The sequence below is a fragment of the Eumetopias jubatus genome, unplaced genomic scaffold (assembly GCF_037043125.1).
Source record: "Eumetopias jubatus isolate StellerSeaLion01/CBP00866 unplaced genomic scaffold, mEumJub1_p1.0 scaffold_5, whole genome shotgun sequence".
NCBI lineage: Eukaryota > Metazoa > Chordata > Mammalia > Carnivora > Otariidae > Eumetopias > Eumetopias jubatus.
Genome location: NW_028274811.1, coordinates 124671818 through 124695291, shown reverse-complemented (window position 1 = coordinate 124695291; position 23474 = coordinate 124671818). Strand labels below are relative to the sequence as shown.

At 35.9% G+C, this 23474-nt stretch overlaps 1 protein-coding gene across 3 annotated transcripts in view; it reads left to right on the top strand.

The window, feature by feature from the left end:
- The window catches only part of WDR70 (WD repeat domain 70), a 290485-nt gene that overhangs the window by 170399 nt on the left and 96612 nt on the right, over positions 1 to 23474 (top strand). For all 3 annotated transcript variants that reach the window (XM_028098034.2, XM_088023519.1, XM_088023520.1), the window contains one exon: positions 16559 to 16733. In XM_028098034.2, coding sequence (XP_027953835.1) covers positions 16559 to 16733 — 175 coding nt within the window. The remainder of the gene's footprint in view (positions 1 to 16558; positions 16734 to 23474) is intronic.

Below are 23474 nucleotides of genomic sequence, written 5' to 3'. Positions count from 1 at the left end.
TGTATGTAACTAGGCTAACAGCTTCACAAGGAAATGGATGTTTGTTTTATTCAGTGCTGTATTTCTAGCACTTAGAGCATTACTTGGCCTATCTTTTTGACTGATTGGAAGGAAAAGAGGGAGAAGAAAGGAAGGAAATTTTTAAATATATTCACTTCTGAAGAGCAAAGAAAAGAAAACAGACCAAAAAAAAAATCTAACTCTGACAACAATTTTGGAAAAATTAAACATTTAGAGTAGTCAGAGATTTGATTATAGTCTGAAGAAAATTTGAATTTCAGTGTATCAACTCTTACCTGTTTCATTACTGTGCATAATCCAACATGGTATCATTTTCTGTCTTACAGCTTTCAATAGACTGGGCACCCACAATGGAATTTTTATGATAGACAGCAGCTTTTACAAACAAGAAGTCCCTCAAACATATTAAGTACATTTTTCTTTAGGACATCATCTCTGCTTTGTCTTCATAAGTTTCTTCTCTTCATTTCCTTAACACACCATTTAAATTTTGCTGTCTTAAGATTGTCCAATAATGTACTTAAAAATTATTGGATATTATTCTCTTATAGATTCTTTAGAGGTCATAGTTTTCTTACTGTAAAAAATTTGCATCTCAGAAATTAGTATCTTATCTGTTGTTTGCCCAAGACAATACAGAACTTCTTAATGGTATGGAATTAAAGTATCTGTAGGAATTCAAATAATCCGGATGTCAACATGTGTAATAGTGAAACTGCTTTATAATTTTATCTATTTAACAAATTCACTACATTTTTTTTTTACTGCCCTGTTTTTAATTTTCCACTTACCACATGTGCATCAAATTAAGATAGTTTATTTAGACGCTGTATTGCCAAGCAGTTATGGAAAGCTTCTTTGGCTTAGATTTTGAATTTTTTCCTCCTTTGTCTTTGGCCAACGCTCAGCCCCTTTGGTGTCTCATCTGCTTACCACACGACAGCTATGGCACATTTCCATTCATCTGGGTCAGAAAATAAAGAGACCTTTATGTCAGCCTGAATATTACCTGCCATTGCTGTGGGTTTGGTAAAGCTAAAACCAGGAAACTTGTTTTTGTTTTTCCCAGGAATTGATGCAGTTTATCCCATTTCTGTGAATTTGTACCTTCTTTTTGAAATATCCCTCATTGAATTCCAGAAGTTATTTAACTTTCAGAACATATAAGCATTCACCTCAAAGGAATAGCATATTGCTATATTCCCCCATTACTTTATCACTTTTCGTGTTAAGCTCTCTTTATCATTGCAGGGATTTGTTTTGCTTTTTGATTGATGACTCTTGGTTCAGCTTACCTTTGAGAGTCTAAACTGGTATAGGGCAGATTCTACTTGTGGAAGTCCAAAAAATTAATTTTTCTCCTGACTTGGTAGCCAGTATACCCATGAATTAGGAAAAGTGACTTTTTTTTTTTTTTGACGGAAGTTATCACCGGTTCAAAAACAGCACTATTTATTTTTTCTGCTGGTTTGTTAATTTGTTTATTTTTATGCATCTTGTCTCATCCCAAAAAAGAATTTGAAGAAGCTCAAAATAGTAATAGTAACACAACATTATAAAAAAAATGCAGCACCTAGGCCATGGGAAAGTAGGGGTGAAGGGATAAAGTTAGTTCATAAAAGGTTATTAGCAGAAGGTTTTGCTCCCCAGTAGACAGAGTTATGTTGTAGATTCAGCTCTAAACTTACTAGTGGCCAGAACAAAGATGTGTACATGCTCAGTTAAAAGAGTCCCAGGATACCCAAGATGAAAACATAGAGCTTTTCCTTTCAAGAGTGTATAAAAGAAAATTGTTTCCTAGAAATCCTCATATAGAGGACAGTGGTTGATATAGACAATATCCTTACAATAAATGCTGTAGTAAACTTATAATAATTGGTCATATACTGTGTGCAAAGCACTGCACTAAGTGCTTTTTATGTATATTTTGTCATCCAATTCCTTAAAATAACTGTGAAGTATTATTTTCAGAATGGGAAGCTGAAGCTCTGACAGGTTAAGTGACTTATACAAGAACACATGGTAGGTGAGGAGAGAGGATTTAAAAACAGGCAAATCTGACTTCATCATCCTCTCTTAATCATTTTTCTGTATTGTATTCCTGTTACTTTTTTTTTGTTGCACCTGACAGTATAAGTCAAGCCCCAAGAAATGTAATTCAGGAGAAGACATTCTAAGAGAGGGCCAAAGAAATGCAGACTAAATATACAGTCAGTTCTCTGAAGATCTTACTTGGGCCAGTGTAAATTTTAGATTACCTAGAGCTGCCTTCTTACTTTGTTTTATCTCTTTGATGATCTAGGGGGCAACTACAGACATTTTCTGCAAAAAGTACAAATAAATACTATTTTAGGCAACTCAGTACCCTCCCCTCCCCCTCCCCTCAAAAAAGAAAAAAAAAATCCTCAAGAACTATCTGTATATCTACAGTTGGGCAGCAGAGAGTCCAAGGCAATAAACTGATATTTCACTAGAGGTGGTATTTCTTTCTTTCTTTCTTTTTTTAAGATTTTATTTATTTTATTTGAGAATGAGAGAGACAGCACACGCACATGAACAGAGTCAGGGGGAGAGTCAGAAGGAGAAGCAGACTCCTTGTAGAGCAGGGAGCCCTATGTAGGGCTCTATCCCAGGGTCCTGGGATCATGACCTGAGCTGAAGGCTGACACTTGAGTAACTGAGCCACCCCAGCGCCCTACTAGAGGATTCATTAGATTCCAAATCCTGGATCTCACGGTACTTTAGACAACTCCTGGTGGGGGAAGTGTATGAAAACTTTTGTTTATTTAAATGTACTAAAGCAGTATCTGCCTTACTAAGATATTTAACCTTTCATGGTCTTTTCAGTTATAGGATGGGTCATTTTTGCAGTTGTATTCTGGTCCTCATTTCTCCTAGAGTAAATTTAAGTTTTGTGCTGACCACTAATTAACTGTAGGGGTAGGTGAAAGCCAAACAATGAAATCAAACCTTTTAATTTTTTTTTCTTTTTTCTGAGAGAGAAAGAAAGAACACATGTGTGCAAGTTGGGGAGGGAGGGGCAGAGGGAGATAGAGAATCTTAAGCAGGCTCCATGCCCAGTGCAGAGCCCAACACGGGGCTCAATCTCACAACCCTGAGGTCATGACCTGAGCTGAAATCAAGAGTCAGACACTTAACCGACTGAGCCACCCAGGGGCCCCTAACCTTTTAATATTTTAGGGAGACATGTAATGAGTGTTTTAGGGAAATCAGACTAACGGTATTGTAAATCATATTTTTCAAAGTTCCTATATCAGACATCAAGCCATATAACCCTGGAATACTCTGTTTACTTAGTAGTGTCTGATCCCATTTTATACAATAATTATTCAACCAGAGGTCTACACACAATTATCCTTTAATTAAGGATATTAATTATTAATTAACTAATAAGCAGGTTGACCTGGATTAGAATCCTAACTCTTTCAGTGACTGTGTGATCATGGCGAAATTACACAACTTTTCACACCTTCTGCGTGAAATGAGAATGATAAAGGTATCTACTTCAATGTTGAGTTTAAAATGAGATAAAAAGCCCTTAGCATAGTGGGCTGGTATAATATAAACAGAATACGTGTTTAGCTTTTATGAATATCATTATATTTAATGGTAATGGGATAGACAGGGAACATCTCTTTATTTTGCCTCTTTATGTAGCCATAAGGGCCAGAGAGCATTTGGAGAGTTTGCAGAGTTTCAACCTCTGTTTTCAGCATGGGCTGTCCTTGTGTGTAACACTTCTTGACCATTTTCTTAAATGACTTGTTTCTGAAGGCAAAATGCTACATGGGTGGTTTCCCCTGCTCTGTTGATCTTAGTAGTTCATGCCTCTGTGCAAGGTTTTAAACTGTGTGGTGAGTTTTAAAACTTTTCCTGGATTCACCTTGTTTATTTCCCCATTTAACTCTGTGTATCAGCTGCTGCTCATTCTTCTACATGCAGAAAATTTTATCCCACTAAAGATATCTTTTAAGAGTGTCTGACAGAGTTTACTGAGGAGGAAAATGCCTGGCTTATGAACAGATGTGTCGTAGGCCTTGGTGGGGGTGGATGGGAAAGTGAGGGTTGGGGCACTGAAGCAATTAAAATAAATGGGATCCTTTACCCTTCTATCCTTTGAAAATGTTTTCTCATTGATTATCTTCATTGGAAGAGAAAAGTTGGAATTTATTTTGTTAAGTAGTGCTCTATTTCTGTAACATACTTTACAATAATGAGACTTTCAAATCACTGCTTATTCATAAAGGATGCAAAATACAGATAATATTCAGCTTTATTTTGCATTAGTTTTATAGATACAGAAATTTTACAGTATTCTTTGTTAAACAAAAGTATTTCTTGCACCATCAGTATCAATCCAAAATTGTTGTGACCTTACCTGTTTTCATGGGTTCGTGTAGACAAGACTATGGAACATGAGTAGGCAGTAGTGGATTATTCTGCTTTTCTGAATATTGACATAAATTATTACTGATCTTTTGTGCTTTAGTTTTGCTCTGTCAAATACAGATTATAATAATAGTTTCTTCATAATAGAGTTGTGAGGATTAAATGATAAACTGCTTACAACAGTGCTTACTTCATTTGAAGCATGTAAATGTGAGCTATCATGGTTATTAGTCCAAATCTTAGCTTTTATTCAGATTATTAGTTCAGTGTTCTAAATTATCAAACACTTCTTGGCATTCATATTTTCTGGAAATAATCCTCCAAGTACAAGAGTTCTGTTAAGATTATTTGTTAGAGATATTTTAAAGGTTCACTGTTTTTAGTGTAAACTTCTAAAGTAACTGACTTCACTACTTAACTCTACAACTTGATTAAGCATTGTTTAACTTTTCAGTCAGGAAAAAAACATCCATTCTCTTTCAAAAGAAGAATATTTATCTCATTTTCAAATTTGCACTGAATCATTCTTTGGCACATAAAATTTTATCTTTAGAATCTGTTTTGCAGATGTGCAGTCTGCTGCTTTAAAACTTGGTTGGTTGAGTGAATACTTTGTAAATCTATTGTATTTCAGAGGTATTTTTAAAAATAAAGAATAATGGCTCCATATTTCAGTGGCTTGTTGGAAAGCCTGACTCTACCTGCTAATGTCCAGAGAGAAGTTGGTCCAGAAATACTGTGGTCCCCTGGCAGTACTTGGGTAAAGGGTGGGTGGAGGCAGATTTCTGTCGGATTTGTCATATCTACTTTATCCTGTGCTGACTACCACATCTCTCTCTCCCCTTCCTCCCTATCTCTCCATTCTCCACCTCCACCCACTGTACTCTCTCTTGCTTTTGTCAGACAAGAGGTAGTAATTATTTCTTAACATAAATTAAACAGTCATCTATAATTATAGTCACACTTCATTTTTCTTCACATTTTAAGGCCAAATCTACATGTAATTTCTTTTCGTGATACTTGTTATAAAATGAGTGATTAATTACTGGACTAGCAGTGAATGACTACCTTTATACCCCAGGTAGGTTCAATGTGAATTTTCTGCTTTTGAATCAAGTACATAGAAATGCAGTTGGAAAGTTACAGAATTCTTTCTGTTCTCAGTGCCCTCTCTGAGAGTTGGAATCCATCAGTGACCTCTTCATGTTCATTTCAAGTTGGTCAGAAATATATGCTATTAGAAGCTCTGGATCTTTACTAATTTAATTTCATTCTTTTGTGTCTTCTTCAGTTCTCCATTTATGTTAATAATGATAGCATTCTCCATTGTTCAGGACATTTGTCAGTGACAGTGTCTTCATACTTTCTTGGCTCTATACTTTGCAGCCACGGATCAAGCCCTGTTATTAGAGCACAAGTCCGGGCTGACTTTGGGGCACCACTCTTGCCCAGGAGGGGACTTCAGGTCTGCCCTTCATGATCCTAAACCCCTTATTGGTGTTGACTCTGTTGTTTCCCAGTTTCCAGTATATTGGTGTACTCCCTAACCGGGTTTGTAGTTGCAGGCCTAGGCTTTCCATCCTCATCTCTAGACATGTGTGCAACCCTCCGTCCCCTTCCCTGCCTCACCCTCATACACACACTGTAACTATAATCAGACTGTGCACCATTCCTTTCAAGGCCTTTGCTCATGGTATTTCTTCTGCCATAAATTCCGTCTCTCAAATCTACCCCACAACCCCTTCTCATTTAGGAACCAAATGAAATGTTGTATTGTCTCCTCAGCCTCTCTTCCTCAGTTCTATTCCTTTTTATCCTGGCCACGTTTTATTGATTCTTATATGTATTTAAATAGCATATTATGCAGGAGCACTCTTCACCAGCTGTCTTTTCCTTATCACTCCCACTCCTAATTTCCATAGCATTCTGACTGCCCCCATCATTCTACTGAAATTTCTCTTGCAGACCTCCTCTATGACCTTTACCTGTTAATTCTAGTGAAGGCTTTTCACTCCTTGTTTTACTCAGTATCTCTTTGGAATTGACACTCTTGATCACACCTTCCTTTTGAACTTTCTCCTTCAGCTTTTCTAACACTATCCTCTCTGTCTCTCATACTTTCTTGTCTCCTATTTCACTTCTTTAACTTTTTTGCTGCCTATTCCTTCAGGATCTGTTCCATGGGAGTCTGCCTTCTCCCACAATTGTATCTCTGTCTACATTCTAATGACACCTAATTGTATTTCTTTCACACGTTCTGTACAAGATTCTCCACCTGGCTGTCATACAAGTATTTCAACTTGAACTTGCTCTTACCTCCTTTAATATTATTATTTTCTGTTTTATACCACCCTTCCACAACCCTGCCTCACTGAATGAATAGTGCACCCTCCTAGCGCTCTTCAGAGTTTCCTTTACACCTTCCACACCCCTTGCCTTAGCCCAGGTCCTGATCATCTCTCACCTGGGCTACACAGTACAGACCTGTCCCTTCCAAGCAGTCTTGCCCACTGCCACATGAGCGGTTTTCTAAAACACAGATCTGGTTAAATAACTTCATTCACTCCTCTGTTTAGTGGCTTCAGAGTCTCCTAGACCATAAAGCCCCTAATCCCAGTATGTCTCATAGGATACCCTTATAATCTTGTGATTGCCAGTGCCTGTGACAGTCTCATCTTCCACTTATGCCCACTGCGCACCTCATCCTTCTGTCAAAGCATACTACTTGTTGTTCCTAGAATAGCTGTGCTTCTGCAAGCCACCTTATCTTGGCGTTTTCTCTATCAGTTTATTAGGATCCCCCATCCATCCACCCAAATTTCACTTGCAGAATCTCAACTCTTCCCAACATACACACCTCTGTGGAATCTTTTCCAGATCTTTCCAATTGAGCTCCTCTTTCTTTTCTCTCTGGGTGGTGCTTCATGAGTTTTTCTCCTCCATTAAGTAATTTGGTTTATAAGATTAGGGAGTAAATTTTATCTAATAAGAAATATTGGTATATATTTTAAACTGAAGGTCTCTTTTAATTCCATTTGATCAACTTTCTCATCCAGGTTTTCCTAGAGTGGTCTTCAGGCATGTTTAATTACTGATGATCATTTTAGGAATTTAATGAGGACTTAGCTATACTGATTCTAGCTGAAACTAGAAGAGGGTGGGGAAATTAAATGATTTTTAATATATTTACAGAGTTGTGCAACCATAACAGCAACCTAATTTATAACATCTTCCTTACCCTAAAAAGAAGTCATGTTCAGTTCTTCCCTTTTCCTACCCCCAGCCCTAGGCAACCACTAGTCTGCTTTCAGATAAATGGGTTCATGTATGATATATATGACTTGTTGTATCTAGCTTCTTTCATTTAGCACAATGTGTTTTTAGGTTCATCCATATTATAGTATGTAGTGGGTTGAATGGGAGCCCCCCCGCAAAAAGATGTCAAATTACTAGAACCTGTGAATGTTACCTCGCTTGGAAAAGGTATATTCAAAGATGTAATTGTTAAGGATCTTAAGGTGAGATCATTCTGGATTATCCAGGTGGACCTTAAATCTAATGACAAGTATCCTTATGAGACAGAAAAATAGAAGACACACTGAGGGGAAGGTCATGTAAAGATAGAGGGAGAGATTGGAGTGGTGTGGTTATAAGTCACTGAAGAGAACCAATGCTGATAGGCCTGAGAAGCTGGAAGAGGCAAGGAAGAATTCTCCTCTAGAGCTTCCAGAAGGAGTGGACTACTGGCCATCAAAACTGTGAAAGAATAAATTTTTGTTGTTTTAAGTCACCCAGTTTGTAATTTGTTTTTTGTTTTTTGTTTTTTTAAAGATTTTATTTATTTATTTGACAGAGAGAGACACAGCGAGAGAGGGAACACAAGCAGGGGGAGCGGGAGAGGGAGAAGCAGGCTTCCTGCGGAGCAGGGAGCCCGATGTGGGACTCGATCCCAGGACCCTGGGACCATGGCCTGAGCCAAAGGCAGACGCTTAACGACTGAGCCACCCAGGCGCCCCAGTTTGTAATTTGTTATGGCAGACTCAGGATTGTCATATGTAGTATGTGTCAATACTTTGTTACTTTTTATTGCTAAATAGTTTTCCATTGTATTTCACATTTTGTTTATCCATTCATCGATTGATGGACATTGGGTTTCCAGTTTTTGGCTGTTACGAATATTGCTCCTATGAACATTCCTGTCAAAGTTGTTGCATGGGGGTATGTTTTCAGTTCTCGTTCGTGGATACCTAGGAGTGCAATTGCTGAGTCATGGGGTAAATCTATGTTTAATATTTTACAAAACTGCCAAATTGTCTTCCGGAAAGGCTCCACCATTTTACATTCCTACCAGTAATGTATGAGGATTCAGTTTCTTTAAATATTCTAGATCCTAGTCCCTTGTCAGGTATATGATTTATAAATACTTTTTCCAAATCTATGACTTCTTTTTAAACTTTCTTCATAGTATCCTTTAAAGCGCATACATTTTTAATGCCATCCAACTTATCTTTTTTTTCCTTTTATTGTGCTTTTGATGGAGTACCTAAGAAATCATTTTGTAATCTAATGTCATGTCTTAAGAGTTTTAAATTTATGTCTGTGATCTGAGCTAATTTTTGTATGATGTGAAGTAAAGGTCCATATTCACCTTTTTGCATATGGATATCCAGTTGCCTCAGCAGCATTTTTTGAAAAGACTTTTTCAAAACAGTTCTTTTTCCCTGAATTGTTTCGGCATCTTTGTTGAAAATCAGTTGGCCATAAATGTAAGGGTATAAGTGGTTATTTATTGTAGCATTTATCCCTTAGTCTAACTCTAGATTTCATAAGGCCTAACTTTAATAATGGTAAGTATAAAGCATTAGCACCAAATCTATTTCTTCTGAATGCAATTGTATTCTTATTGCAATTGCTGTGTGTATATGTGAATTACATGTGTTTGTAAAGATTATTGTGGGTTTATATAGAAGCTAGAACATTTTTCCTATTTCTGGAATTTCTGTACTTTCATATTTGGGCATTTTTGAAAAGAAGGTCATTCTTGTTGACTTTGCCAAGAGAGCCGACAAGTTTCAGGCTTTTACATCACTCAAGTTGCTTGTGTAGTCTTTTGAGAAAAATTAAACCAAGATCTCTTAAGTGATTTCCATGCGAAATTAATGCTTCCCTTGATTTCTGCCAAATGCTGTGATGCATTTATGTAGCCAATGCCAGAAAGTGTAGAACTTGTATCTGGAAAGAACTCAAAATTTTAAGACAGAAAGCATTTGTGCCTGGGGCAATGTAATGACCCCACCTGTGTCTTTTTCTTGTCTTCTGGGTGTTTTCATTGTGTGTCTAGAAAGGCCCAGGCAGATTCTTCTTCTATTTTTAAATCTTTTTTATGAAACACAGTTTTAATTTTACAAGACCAGATCTCACTCCAAGTTTCAAAATATGTGTTCTTCAGCATAAAATGTTTAGACAGATACCTAATGGCCTAGCACTTTAGCATCCATTTTTTTTTTTTTAGGCATAGATTCAGAGAATCAGAGCCATAAAACCATAGTGTAATTAGTCACTATCAGATGCTATGTAAATTATGTTTCACACATCTATATGCTAGGTTAGTTGCTTTTTTTCCCTTTCTGTTATTTTGATAACTAGCTCAACCTGTTAATATACCACTGAAACAAATGGACCATACTTAGTTGTTGGGTTTTTTTTTTAGCTTTAATATTTTATTTATAGTCTAAGAGGAAGAGCAGAAAGGAACTAGTATTTATTGAGTGCCTACTGTGTTCCAAGTACTGTCCCAGACACGTTTACATCCCTAATCTCATTTAATCCCCTTATTGTTTGTATTATCATCCCAGTTTTTAGTGATGAAGAACTTTAAAGGAGCCAGATGATGATAATGATATTTTATACTTGTGTGGGGCCTTTTATATCAAATTTTAAAGTAGTATCTGACTTTTGGAGATGTTCAGTTATAAAAAAAGAGAAATCATCATAGTTTATCTCCACTGTTGTTGAGCCAAGGGTAGGAAGAAAAGACACACGAGGTATTTCTCAACTATGGGAAGCATAGTAAGCGATACAGAATACGTTCAGTAGGAGTACGGTTTATAATTCTCATATATAGATGGTGCTGGAACAATTGGGATATCTATCTGTCGATCTCTCCAAATGAACCTCAGCTTTGTACCAGATATAAAAACTAATTTAAATAGATCATAGACTCAGTTGTAAAACTACTCAGTTGTAAAATTTTAAAGTATAAAATTTCTAGAAGAAGGGGCACCTGGGTGGCTCATTTGGTTAAGCATCCAACTCTTGGTTTCCACTCAGGTCATGATCCCAGGGTCCTGGGATCGAGCCCCACGTTGGGCTCTCTGCTCAGCCTGCTTTTCCCCTCTCCCTCTGTCTGCTGCTCCCCCTGCTAGTGCTCTCTCTATCTCTCTCTAATAAATAAATAAAATCTTTTAAAAAATAAATAAAATTTCTAGAAAAAAACATAGAATTTCTTTGACCTTGGGTAGGCAAAGATTTCTTCAATGTGGTATTACAGAATTTGATAAAAGAACTTCATCAAAATCTAAAACATCTGTTATTTGAAAGACTATTTAAAAAGGCAAGTTACAGACTTGAAAAATATTTGCTAAACACATACCTGAACTAATTATGTACTATACAGTGGCTAACAACATAATAAAAAAAAACAAAAAATATGTATATAAAGAATTTAGCAAAGCAACTGGTACATAATAATGAATAAATTATAGTATCTTTCATCAAAAAAAACCCCACATATCTGATAAAGAACTTGTATATAGAATATTATAAAGAACTCTAAAAATACAATAATAAGGACATAAACAACAAAAATTTGAAATGGGCACAAAATTTGAAGAGATACATCACCAAAAAAGAGAAATGGATGGCCAAGATACATGGAAAGATCCCCAACATTATTAATCATATAGGAAATGTAAATTAAAATCAAAATACCAAAACCTACCTATTAGAATGACTTAAAAAAAAAACCCAACTGATCATATTTTTGTGGGGGTAGTTAGAATTCTCACATGCTGCTGGTGGGAATGCAAAATGAAATAGCCACTTTGGAAAAGTTTAGCAGTTTCTTATACAGTTGAACGTTTACTTCGCATATGATCAGTAATCCCCTTTCTAGGTATTTAGCCAAGAGATATGAAAACTTATTTTTACAAAAACAAAGAAACAATAAAAAAACTACACATGAATATTTATAGTGGATTTATTCATAATCACCTCAAACTGGAAATAGCCCAGTAACCTTTATTCGGTAAATGGGTAAACAAAATGTAGTATATCCATATGTGGAATGTTACTCATTAGCAAAAAGGAATGGACTAATGAGATATATATAAAACTCAGATACATTATGCTGACTTAAAGAAACCAGACTCAGAAGCTATATGCAGTATTATTCCCATTATATAATAGTGGAAAAGTCATAACTCTAGGGATACAAAACAGGTCAATAGTTGCCAAGGGTTAAAGCTGGGAAGGGAAGGAGTGGTCTACGAAGAGGCAACACAAAGAAAACTTTATGGAATGATATAACTATGCCTTTCTTAAAACTCACAACTGTACATTTAAACAGATGAATTTCATTGTATGTTACACCCCAATAAATTTTTTCTTCCCTCCCTTCCTCCCCCTCCCTTCCTTCCTCCCTTCCTTCCTTCCTCTCTCCCTTCCTCCTTTCCTCCTTTCTCCCTCTCTCTCTTTCTCTCCCAACACCTCTTTCTTTTGATTTATCTATCGATCATCTATCTCTCTCTCAGTAAGAGGAGTCTAGACATAGGTACTCCAGAGTTGGTTTATGGCTGTAGTGTCATCAAGGATCAGTGTACCTTCTACTTTGTTGGTCTGATAAGATGCTACTTGAGCCCAGCATCACATCAAGATTGCTGGCAGAGGATGGAGTAAACAGGAAGGGTTGAAGAAGGGTCTGCAACCTTCTTTTTGAGACTTTCCCAAAGTCCTGTGCTACCCTTCCATTTATACTGCATTGGTCAAAGCTTTATTTCTACATTTCATCACATCTAGCTGCAAGAGAGGCTAGGAAATACAGACTTACACTGAGAAGAAAGGAGAATGGATTTGGATTATGCTGCTAGCAGTATCTGTCACACTGTTAATGGCATCTTTCTGTCAGAGTGTCTTGTAACTCTTGAGTCTCCTGGCTCCCCACTGGGTTGCTTTAAATCCTGGAATTCCAAGGCGCCTTTCCGTTGTTTCTGTATGTACTGTTTCTAAACTCTTACTTGAACTTACATTTTTGCTAGCCAGTAGTTCCTAAAATGCAGTCAGTGCAATCTTATGTCAGGCATGGGTTTGACAGCTCTGAAAACTAGGGCTTGGTAATGTTAAGCAACTGAGTAAGTTCTCAAAGTTTAGGGGGAAATAGGCAGAAGTTATTTAAAAAAATCCCCAAATCCTCATTTGGAATAAATCATAAATACTTGACAGAAAATGCTGGCTATCTGAAATCTATACATTTAAAAATCAATTGTATTTATTGTATGTTGGTTATACCTCAATTAAATTGATTTCTAAAATGCTTAGATAGGCAGTGAATTTTTTTTTATTCTTCGACAAACATTTGTTGAAGACCAAGTAGGTGTTGTGTTCCTGTTATGTTTAAGAGATGGTGCATACAAAGATAAGGCACACAAAGATAAGAGAGAGAGAGAGCCCTTGCTCTCAAGTAGCTCTTTTTGTAGAAGGAGTAGATGTTAATATGTGTAATGACAACTTATGTGATTGGTGTTATAAAGTTGGATTTAGAAGCTAATATGGGAACTTGGGTAGAGTGAATTCCCTAGTTTTGTTCTTTTTCAAAATATTATAGGCAGTCCAAGTTGTTTGCATTTTCATATAAGTTTTAGAATTACCTTACCCAATTTCTATCTCAAAAAAACTCTGCTGGATCTTTTATTGAAATTATGTTGAATCAAAAGATTAATTAGGAGAGAATTGAAATCTTAATAGTACTGACTCTTCCAACCCATCAATACAGTGTTTCTTATTTATTTATTTATTATGTTATGTTAATCACCATATATTACATCATTAGTTTTTGATTTAGTGTTCCATGATTCATTGTTTGCGTATAACACCCAGTGCTCAATGCAGTACGTGCCCTCTTTAATACCCATCATCAGGCTAACCCATCCCCCCACCCCTCTCCCTTCTAGAACCCTCAGTTTGTTTCTCAGAGTCCATAGTCTCTCATGGTTCATCTCCCCCTCCAATTCCCCCCTTCATTTTTCCCTTCCTGCTATCTTCTTCTTCTTTTTTTTTTTTTAGCATATAATGTATTATTTGTTTCAGAGGTACAGAGCTGTGATTCAATAGTCTTACACAATTCACAGTGCTCACCATAGCACATACCCTCCCCAATGTCTGTCAACCAGCCAGCCACTCCATCCCACCCCCCACCACTCCAGCAACCCTCAGTTTGTTTCCTGAGATTAAGAATTCCTCATATCAGTGAGGTCATATGATACATGTCTTTCTCTGATTGACTTATTTCGCTCAGCGTAATACAGTGTATCTTCTCATATATATAGATCTTTTTTCATCTCTCTCAGAAATATTTTATGGTTTTCAGTGTACAGATACTATATATCTTTTGAGATTCCATGTTTATTCATATCATTATTAATGGTATTTTCATAATTTCAACATTTAATTGTTGCTCGTCTATGGAAATAAAATTCATTATTGACTTTGTATCCTGTGACCTCACTAAATTGGTCATTTTTAGTTTGTTTATATTTGCTTTATGACCCAGAGTATGTTCAGTGTGCGCCTGAAAAGAATGCACACTCAGTTGTGGTTGGGTGAAGTGTTATATAAATGTCAATTAGCTCAACTTGTTTGTTATTGTTTTTGAGGTCTTCTGTATCCTTACTGATTTTTTGGGGGAACAGGGACGGGTCTACTTTTTCTATCAGTCACTGAGAGAGGAATGTTGAAGTATACAAATATAAATATAGATTTGCTATATTTAATTTTATTTCTCTTAAGTTTGCTTTCATATTTTGAAGCTCTGTTATTACTAGCATATGCATTTAGGATTGTTATGTCTTCTTGATCAATTGACTTTTTAGCATTATGAAAGTTTGCTCTTTGTCTCTAGTTTTATTCCTTGTTCTGAAGTCCACTTTGTTGGACATTAATATGGTTGGTTACTCCAGCTTTCTTTTGATTATGTTCACCTGGCACATTTTTCCCCCATCTTTTTACTGTTAACCTATCTAAGTCTTTATATTTAAATGTTTGTGTATATTTTTTCAAAAAGATTTTATTTTATTTTTATTTTCTAAATTTATTTTTTGTTTTTGTTGTTGTTTTTTTCTTTTATGTTATGTTAATCACCACACATTATATGCAAACCATGAATCATGTAACACTACATCAAAAACTAATGATGTAATGTACAGTAAATTTATATGTTTTAGAGAGAGAGAAAGCATGCATGTATGTGAGATGGGGAGAGGAGTAGAGGAGGAGGGTGAGGGCCAAGCAAACTCCACACTGAGCATGGAGCCCATCATGGGCTTGATCCTAGGACCCTGATATCATGACCTGAGTGGAACCCAGGAGTTGGCTGCTTAACTGACTGAGCCACCCAGGTGCCCCCATTTTTTGTGTCTTTTTAAAAGACAGAATCTGCTGGGTCTTGCTTTTACCTAATCCCATCAGACAATCTTTGCCTTTTAATTAAGAGTTTTTAGGTCATTTCTAATTAATGTAATTTTTTATGAGATTGGATTTAAACCTACCATGTTGCTGTTTGTTTTATGTTTATCCCATAGTTCTTCTTTATTATCCCTTCCTGTTTTTATTTCATTTCCATTTTATCTCTGTTATTATATATTATAAAAATACGTTAGCAATTGCTCTAGGGTTTGTAATACATATCTTTAATGTATCAAAATCTCTTTTCAAATAATACTATACCATTTCAAGTATGGTATAAAACTATACTTCAATGTCTTCTTCCCAACCTTTGTGCTATTGTTGACATACATTTTTCTTGAACATATGCTATAAATCTTAACAATACATTGTTTTACTTCAGCCATTTATCTTTTAAAGACATTTAAACATTTTTTAAAATGTCTTTTAAATTTATCTTCATTTTTACCATTTGTGGCACTCTTCATTTCTTTGTGTAGATTCAGATTTCCATTTGTATCATATTTGTTCTTCTTGAAGAATTTCCTTTAACATTGCTTTTAGTACATGTCTGAAAGAAATGAATTATCTCAGCTTTCATTCATCTGAAAAAGTCTTTACCTTATTTTTGAAATGTATTTTTGCTGCCTATAGAATATTAGATTGACATTTTTTCTTTCTTTTAGAACTTTAGAGATGTTATTCCATAGTGCTTCGGCTTGGTTAGTTTCTGCCAAGAATTTAATTTGTTGAACTCATCTTTGGTTTTCTGGTCCACCCCTCACCCCCCTGCTCCAGGTCATAAGGATTTGTTTTAGCTTTCCTTAGTGGCAGTGCTCCTTTGCCTGGGACTGTGAGCAGGAGGGTACTCCGTATCTCCCCCAGCCCTAGACTGCTGTTTCTTGTTACTTGTTGAAAACTCGGGGGCAGACAGTTTTGTTTCTGCTTCTCCCCTAGAGGCATGAGATCTTTGCCTTGGCCGTAGAGTGTGACATCATTCTTTAGTGACCTATTTTTTTAAGTGTGTTTTCTGGTGTGTATTATATAACAGTACATTAACACATGTCAGTAATTTAGAAATTAATGTGTGTATATTCAACAGTTTTACTGATCAGAGTATAGTCAGAATTGTTTAGAGGCCACTGTTGTAGAGGGTCAGAACTTAAAACTCTGATAGATTTGAAGTAGAATTTGCTATTTGCTGTTTGATTTGAAGACAACGTGATTCATATGGTTCACTTTATTGCAGTGAGTAACTTCATTTATAAATGGAGAATGTTTTACAGTACACATTTTATTTTAAAATAATTTTTAGATTTATATGCTTAAGAGGTGAAGCAGTTTTTATGAGCTCTTCTGAATTTTAAACTCCTCTCTTTTTTGTAAATGAAAATCTCTTTATTGTTTTTAGGACCGTGAGGACATGGGAAGTTGAAAATCCAAGGAAGCAAAGAAGTGTGTTTAAACCACGGACGATGCAGGGTAAAAAAGTAATTCCCACCACGTGCACTTATAGTAGAGATGGAAACCTCATAGCAGCTGCCTGCCAGAATGGAAGCATACAGATCTGGGACCGAAATTTGACTGTAAGTCTAAGACATTTAAGTCCACTTTTCTTAGAAGAAAACCACCTTATAAAGACAAACATCATGTTAAAATATTATGAAGGTCAGTGTCCTGAGTTTAGCCCTAACTTAAACTTCAGTGTTAGTTGATAAAACATTGGGACATTTGCAGTAAACAGCATTTCAGCAGCATTCCAGCTCAGTATTTTCCAATGCGTATTAGATTTTGTTTTTAAAATAAAGTAGATCTTTTGGTATAAAATTTAAAAAGCATAGGGCAGTTTTATTATTTGGTGTCTCAGTGTACTTGATTTTGAAAGCAAAGGATTTGATAGTAGTGTAAAAGAAGACTAAGCAGAGTACTAGAAAATACCCTTTAAAAGATTTAAGAAAACCATGAAATGTCTAGGATGGTCCATTAGTTGTTTTCCAATTCTTTTTGTAGTAATTTAAATAATATTTTGTTTTAACGTTCCATGACGTTCCATTTGAGTAGGTTTCAGATTTTATTTTACAGTTTTAGATCATTATTAGAATAAATAAATTTTTGAATTGGAAGGAATCACAGAATTCTATGTAAATAATTATGCAAAATAATGAATATGAAAGTCTTTGGCTAATTCTGAGAATTACCAATAAGCTTTAGAAAGGGTTTTGTTCTATGTAGAGATGGTATAACAAGACTTTTTGATAAGTGGAATGATTCTATATTACCAATGTTAAAATGAAAATCTACACTAATGTTATAATACTATTTTAATATTTTATCTTTATTTTAATAAAAGATTCTGATAAATGATTAATTTAGTAATTTGTTAGAATTTATTAAGTACCTCTACTAGATGGCAGGCACTATTGTAGGCACTGGGAATACTGCAGATTATAAAAAAGTCCTGCCATTTGGAGTTTATATTCTAGTTCTTTTTAAAAATTATAAAAATAATATTCTTTCAAATAAAATTGCCCATCAGACATTTACATTTTGAAAGTGACCCTAGGAGACATAGTTGTTTTTTTAGGCAGATGGGTTAAAATTATTTGTCTTGGAATAAGGTAAAAAATGATAGGGAAGAATCAATCCATGTTGATAATGCTGGAAATATCTTTGGCATTTTCTGTTTGTCAGATCTTTTTATTTCTGTTTTCATTTCCATTGTAAACCCCATAAAGCTTCATAACAGCACAGAGATTTTAAAAATCCTTTGAATTGTAAACTGAGTTTTAACCAAGCAATAAATTTTTTAGTAACTGGCTTTCATCGTCTCTGGGTGCTGTTGGATTAAACATAAAAACTCTTAAGTCGTGAAGTTTTCTTGTGTAGCTTTAATAGTGACGTGTTTAGTATAGTGCATATATGTGTCCCTTTCTCTTAGAACCCATATATTCTTACAAAGTTGAGTATAGTTTTTAAAGATTGGCTTTGCATATCTCCTAAAATAACGACTATCTTCTATTTCCATTTTTGTAAAAAATAAAGGTATTTAAATGTCAATTTACCCCTCCCCCCCAAAAAAAATCTTTTAAGCTATTTTGCCTAATTATAGTCTTTGGTTCTATTTTGTTAGAATTTAATAGTACATGAAGTTATAGCTTATTATACCACATCCTATTTGTTATATTTATTCATATTTTTACATTTGCATGTAAATATAGTCACCTAAAGACAAATCAGATTGAGAAGAAAAAACTTGCAGGAAATACAGCTTGATTTAAGAACAGAACTTTACAAAATTTCTTAATTACTACTTCAGCAATAATAAATTATGTGCAGGGATACACTAAAGCTGAGTAAAAAAGCCTAATAGCAGTAGTTTTTCCATGTACTAGCCAGAGAATTACATGGTAAGTAGTAATTAACATATGTGTGTATTTTGTGACAATTAAGTAAAACTGTCATAAAAATGCCCTACTTAAGCATAGAATTCTCATTAGAGAATTTAGCAAATTAAATGAAATATTTCTTTTTTATAAGTAAGGTGTCTATTAGTGATAAATTCCTGTGTTCTTAAGACCTACATTTACTCTGGAATTATGTTGGCCAGTATGGTAGCCACTAGCCACATTTGACTGTTAAAATTTACAATTAAAATTTCAGTTCCTTAGTCACACGGCACTTTTCAAGTACCAAATAACCACATGTCTAGTTCTGTGCTACTTGTTGAACAGCACAGATAAAAAACATTCCCATCGTTGCAGCGAGTTCTGTTGGAAAGTGCTGCTCAAGAGGAGTGTTTGTTCGCCCAATGACCCTTTCAGTCATGTGATGATGGCCTGTCAATTTGAGAGAAGAGCTTTTCAGAGGAGCTTCTACAGGTCTGCATTGCCTCCTTGGTCCCTCAGCCCCCATTCACCAGCATATAGCTGAGCAGTGGCAAGAAAGCTAGTGTGTGGTTGGAGTAAGGTGAGGGAGGTGCAGAATGGTGGGAGGTGACATTGGAGAGGTAACAGTGTGCACCCTGACTCGGGTTCGATGTATGCAGAAGCCCTCTCAGCCTGCAACATGCTTCTTCTACATGTTCATATGGCTTTCCTCCCCTCACATCTTTTAGTCCTTTGCTCACATTTTCTCTATTCAGCAAGGTCTCCCTGACTCCACCCTACATTTAAAATTGCAGCCTTCTCCCCACCAGTGGCATTCTGTATCCTTCTTATTTTCTTCCATCTTGCTGATCAGCATCTGACATACTCTACTATATATTTTACACACTGATTTATTGGCTATTTACCTCCAATAGGATATTGGCTCCATAGGGAAAGGATTATTGTCTGTTTTGCTCCCTGCTCTATTCGCGGAGCAAAGAACAATACCTGTTGTACTGCAGATCTTCAATAATGATTTGTTGAATGAATGAATGAACGTATTCTGGAAAGGTAACAAAAATAAGGTTGTCAGTTTATTTCTGGGAAGACATTTAAAAATAGCAACATAAAAAAAACCTTCTATTTATATGAAACCACAATGAAATAGAGATAGAGAAGGGTTAGGGGAGAAATAGACTGAGGTAATTTTTGGTATATCCTTTTTTTTTTTTTTTTTAGATTTTATTTATTTATTTGACAGAGAGAGACACAGTGAGAGAGGGAACACAAGCAGGGGGAGTGGGAGAGGGAGAAGCAGGCTCCCCACCGAGCAGGGAGCCCGACGCGGGGCTTGATCCCAGGACCCTGGGATCATGACCTGAGCCGAACGCAGATGCTTAATGACTGAGCCACCCAGGTGCCCCTATTTTTGGTATGTCCTTAATGATGTATAAATATACAATCTGTATGAACATAGGTAGATTTTTAAAAACTATTTTCATGGCTCTCAAGTCTAATTTCTGACTTTTATTTTTTTTTTTTTTAAAGATTTTATTTATTTATTTGAGAGAGAGAGAATGAGAGATAGAAAGCACGAGAGGGAAGAGGGTCAGAGGGAGAAGCAGACTCCCTGCTGAGCAGGAAGCCCGATGCGGGACTCGATCCCGGGACTCCAGGATCATGACCTGAGCCGAAGGCAGTCGCCCAACCAACTGAGCCACCCAGGCGCCCTAATTTCTGACTTTTAAAATATTCCAGTGTTATACAGTCTCATGAATATCTTTTTTTTTTTTTTAAAGATTTTATTTATTTATTTGACAGAGAGAGACATCGAGAGAGGAAACACAAGCAAGGGGAGCGGGAGAGGGAGAAGCAGGCTTCCTGTTGAGCAGGGAGCCCGATGCGGGGCTCGATCCCAGGACCCTGGGATCATGACCTGAGCCGAAGGCTGACGCTTAATGACTGAGCCACCCAGGCGCCCCTGAATATCTAATGACTTCTGTTCGTATAAAAACACATAGCAAATTCTTTGGACATACTTTTTTTTTCAAAGCAGTGTTGCTGTTCTTTAATATCTATTAAGAATCTACAATACGCTAGACCCTTTACTATAAGAACATGCTGTATTTACTTGTATTGCAATCACTATTTATAAACTAAGATTTTGGCAGGAAAACGGAGACCATTGTATTTATTTATTTATTTTTGCCTTCCATAGACACAGGTGATGAGAAGGAATAATATTTGAAGTTGTTTTATTTGGCAGTAGCGTACTGTCAGCAGCAGCTTGACCTACTCTCCACCTGACTGCCTCTTCTCCTTTTGCCTGCATTCCCTGCCCAGATTCTGGGGCTGTGCCTTTTGGGAAAATGACCACATACTACAGCCCCCTATCAGGAAAACTTCAAGCCTAAGAGATATTGCAGAGACATTTCTCCAGCTCAGTGGCTGATCAGTGCCCATACTATCAGCCATCCTAGAGAATGGTTGGTATGGATCAGAGAAGGGTTCGGGCAAGAACTAGTAATGATGTTGGGAGATAAGTTTCTGGGCAAATGAAGCCCCCAGTGTGTAAGAGAACAGGTGTAAAGGAGAGAGACTATGGGAAATAAAGTTACCAGTAGTAGCTTAGATCCAGTGCACTACAGATCTTTAAATGTCTCCAGTCACTGTCAGATAACCCATGTTAAGCTTAGGTTGATTTATGTCCTTTTTCACCTTTCCCTTTATTTGTGTGTATAAACATACATTAAAAGGTTTTGTTTTTATATATAGAGAGAATTTGCAATTTGCTTTTTTTACTTGTAAGTAAATAGGTAGAGCTCTAATTTCTCTATTTAAATGGGATCATAATTTTACAGACACGAAAGATACACTTTTCAAAAAGTTTATTTTTATTGAAACTTCCTTGCTCTAATTATTCTATCTCTACCCCATAATGCTTGTAAATTACCTACTATGTATTCTTCTGTACTTTTCTCCATATCTCTGTATCTCTAGCTAGCTAGCTAGCTGTGTACATTAGGAACATTTCACCTGATATTTTGGAACACTTACCACCTCAATGAGAATGAGACAAAAGGATTTTAAACCCATTAAGTAGTTTGTAAAAAAGAGAATAATCTGTAAGATAATTTATAATCAGATGCTACCTTGTATAGTGCCCAGAATATGGAAGAGTTAGGGAAGGCTTATAGGGTCAGGGTAGGTACTCATAGTGAAGACCTCTGAGAGGTATGGAATTTAGATAACCAATGGCATCAGTTGGGATTACAGAGTAATAATGCTATTTTACTAACCAACCTAATAAGGGCTATTCTGTGTCAAAGCAGTCACATTGAAAGGCTCTTTTGAGATTGTTATTTCTCAAAATGTTTTGAATCTTTTCTTTTAAAATCACCATCCAGCTAATTTCAGATAATGGCAAGTGCCACAAGGAAAATAAAGCAGAATAGAAAGAATGTTTTGTGGGAGGGGTGGCACTTGAGTCCCTGGGTACCTTTAAGTTGCTTCAGGTCTCACAGAAATCATTTCTCACTGTTGGTCACTATCTGCTGTGCCTGTATTTTATAGATTATTTTTGAGATTTAAGGATTTGCTTTTCGTGGTATTTTCTATTAAATTTCCATAACACGGCTTTGATCCGTCTTCTTTCACACGTCATGTAAACCAGTTCAGGCCAAATTCTCATACTATTGGTTAGCTACATTCTGTAGTAATTTTTTTATGGATAGTTTTTTTTTCTCCCCCTGCTGTTTGAACATTCTTATGAAACTCTCATAGCCACTGAAGGGAAAAACACTATTTACTCTCATGGAGTTTCAGAATTATCTCTAAGTACATACACTAAGAGAGTATTAGTGAGGAGGATGAATTTTATGAAGGAGGGTTCTTAGTATTTACCTCATCTTTCTCATTTGTACAATTAGAACATACCAGACTTCCCTTAAATAGAGTGTTAACCTGTTGATATTGCAGATTTTGAAGATTTTAAAAAGAATAATACTTTGAAATATTTTTAGCATATAGTATTTTGTCCTTATTTCCAATCTTGTTTTGTAACAAATTTGTCATTTGTTGTGCACTTTTAATGTCCCTTAACTTTGCTTTGGAAAACATTTCATTACGCAGTTACCATTTACTGTCATCTACAAATGTGAATAAGTCAAATTTCATTAAAAAATTTCCCTTTGAAACTATTTCAGCCCAAAACAGTTGCTTTTAGTCTTGTGTTTTAATTTTTGTGACATACCGCTTTAGCTATCAACCTTGGGAATAATGCATAGAGAGCTTTTTGAGATTTGATTTCTCTGTACTCTTTGAGTGTCCTTTATCTTTCTCATAGTGATGTCATCAAAAGGCTTTCATGAGTTAAACATGACTTCCAGTGGCCAACACTGTGCTTGCAAGCAAGTCCAGGTTCATGCTCTCCTCCAGGTGTCTTCTCCCTTCTTTACATGAGGGTCGGTCATTTAACAGTGATTGAAAGCTTTTAGCCAATATGAGTTCAAGTTAAAGCGGCAAGATATTGACTATATGGGGGAGCAAAGTATATTATAGAGGGGAAAATGGCATTATTAAACAATTTAAAAAGCAAATTGTTTAGAAAAAATTTTCTGGTATCTTCCTTTGAGAAAACATGCTGTTTCTCTGAAAAACATATAAAGAGCATTGTTAAAAATTCAAATATAGATTTTTATCTCTTCATTAGGCCTAATATTGGGAGTCTAAAAAATGTGGACAGCTAAATACCGATTGCATACTTCTTTGGCACAGTATGTAAATGACACCTGAGACATAAATCACATTATACATTACTCAGGGCTTTCTGTCTATCAGTCCTGGGTTTCTTGAGCATTCTATATGTCTTTTTCCTTATTCAGGAAATGAGGGCATGATCCCCATCTTGTCAGATTATTTTGAGGAATATGTTAGGTAATATATTAAAAGTACCCAGAATGG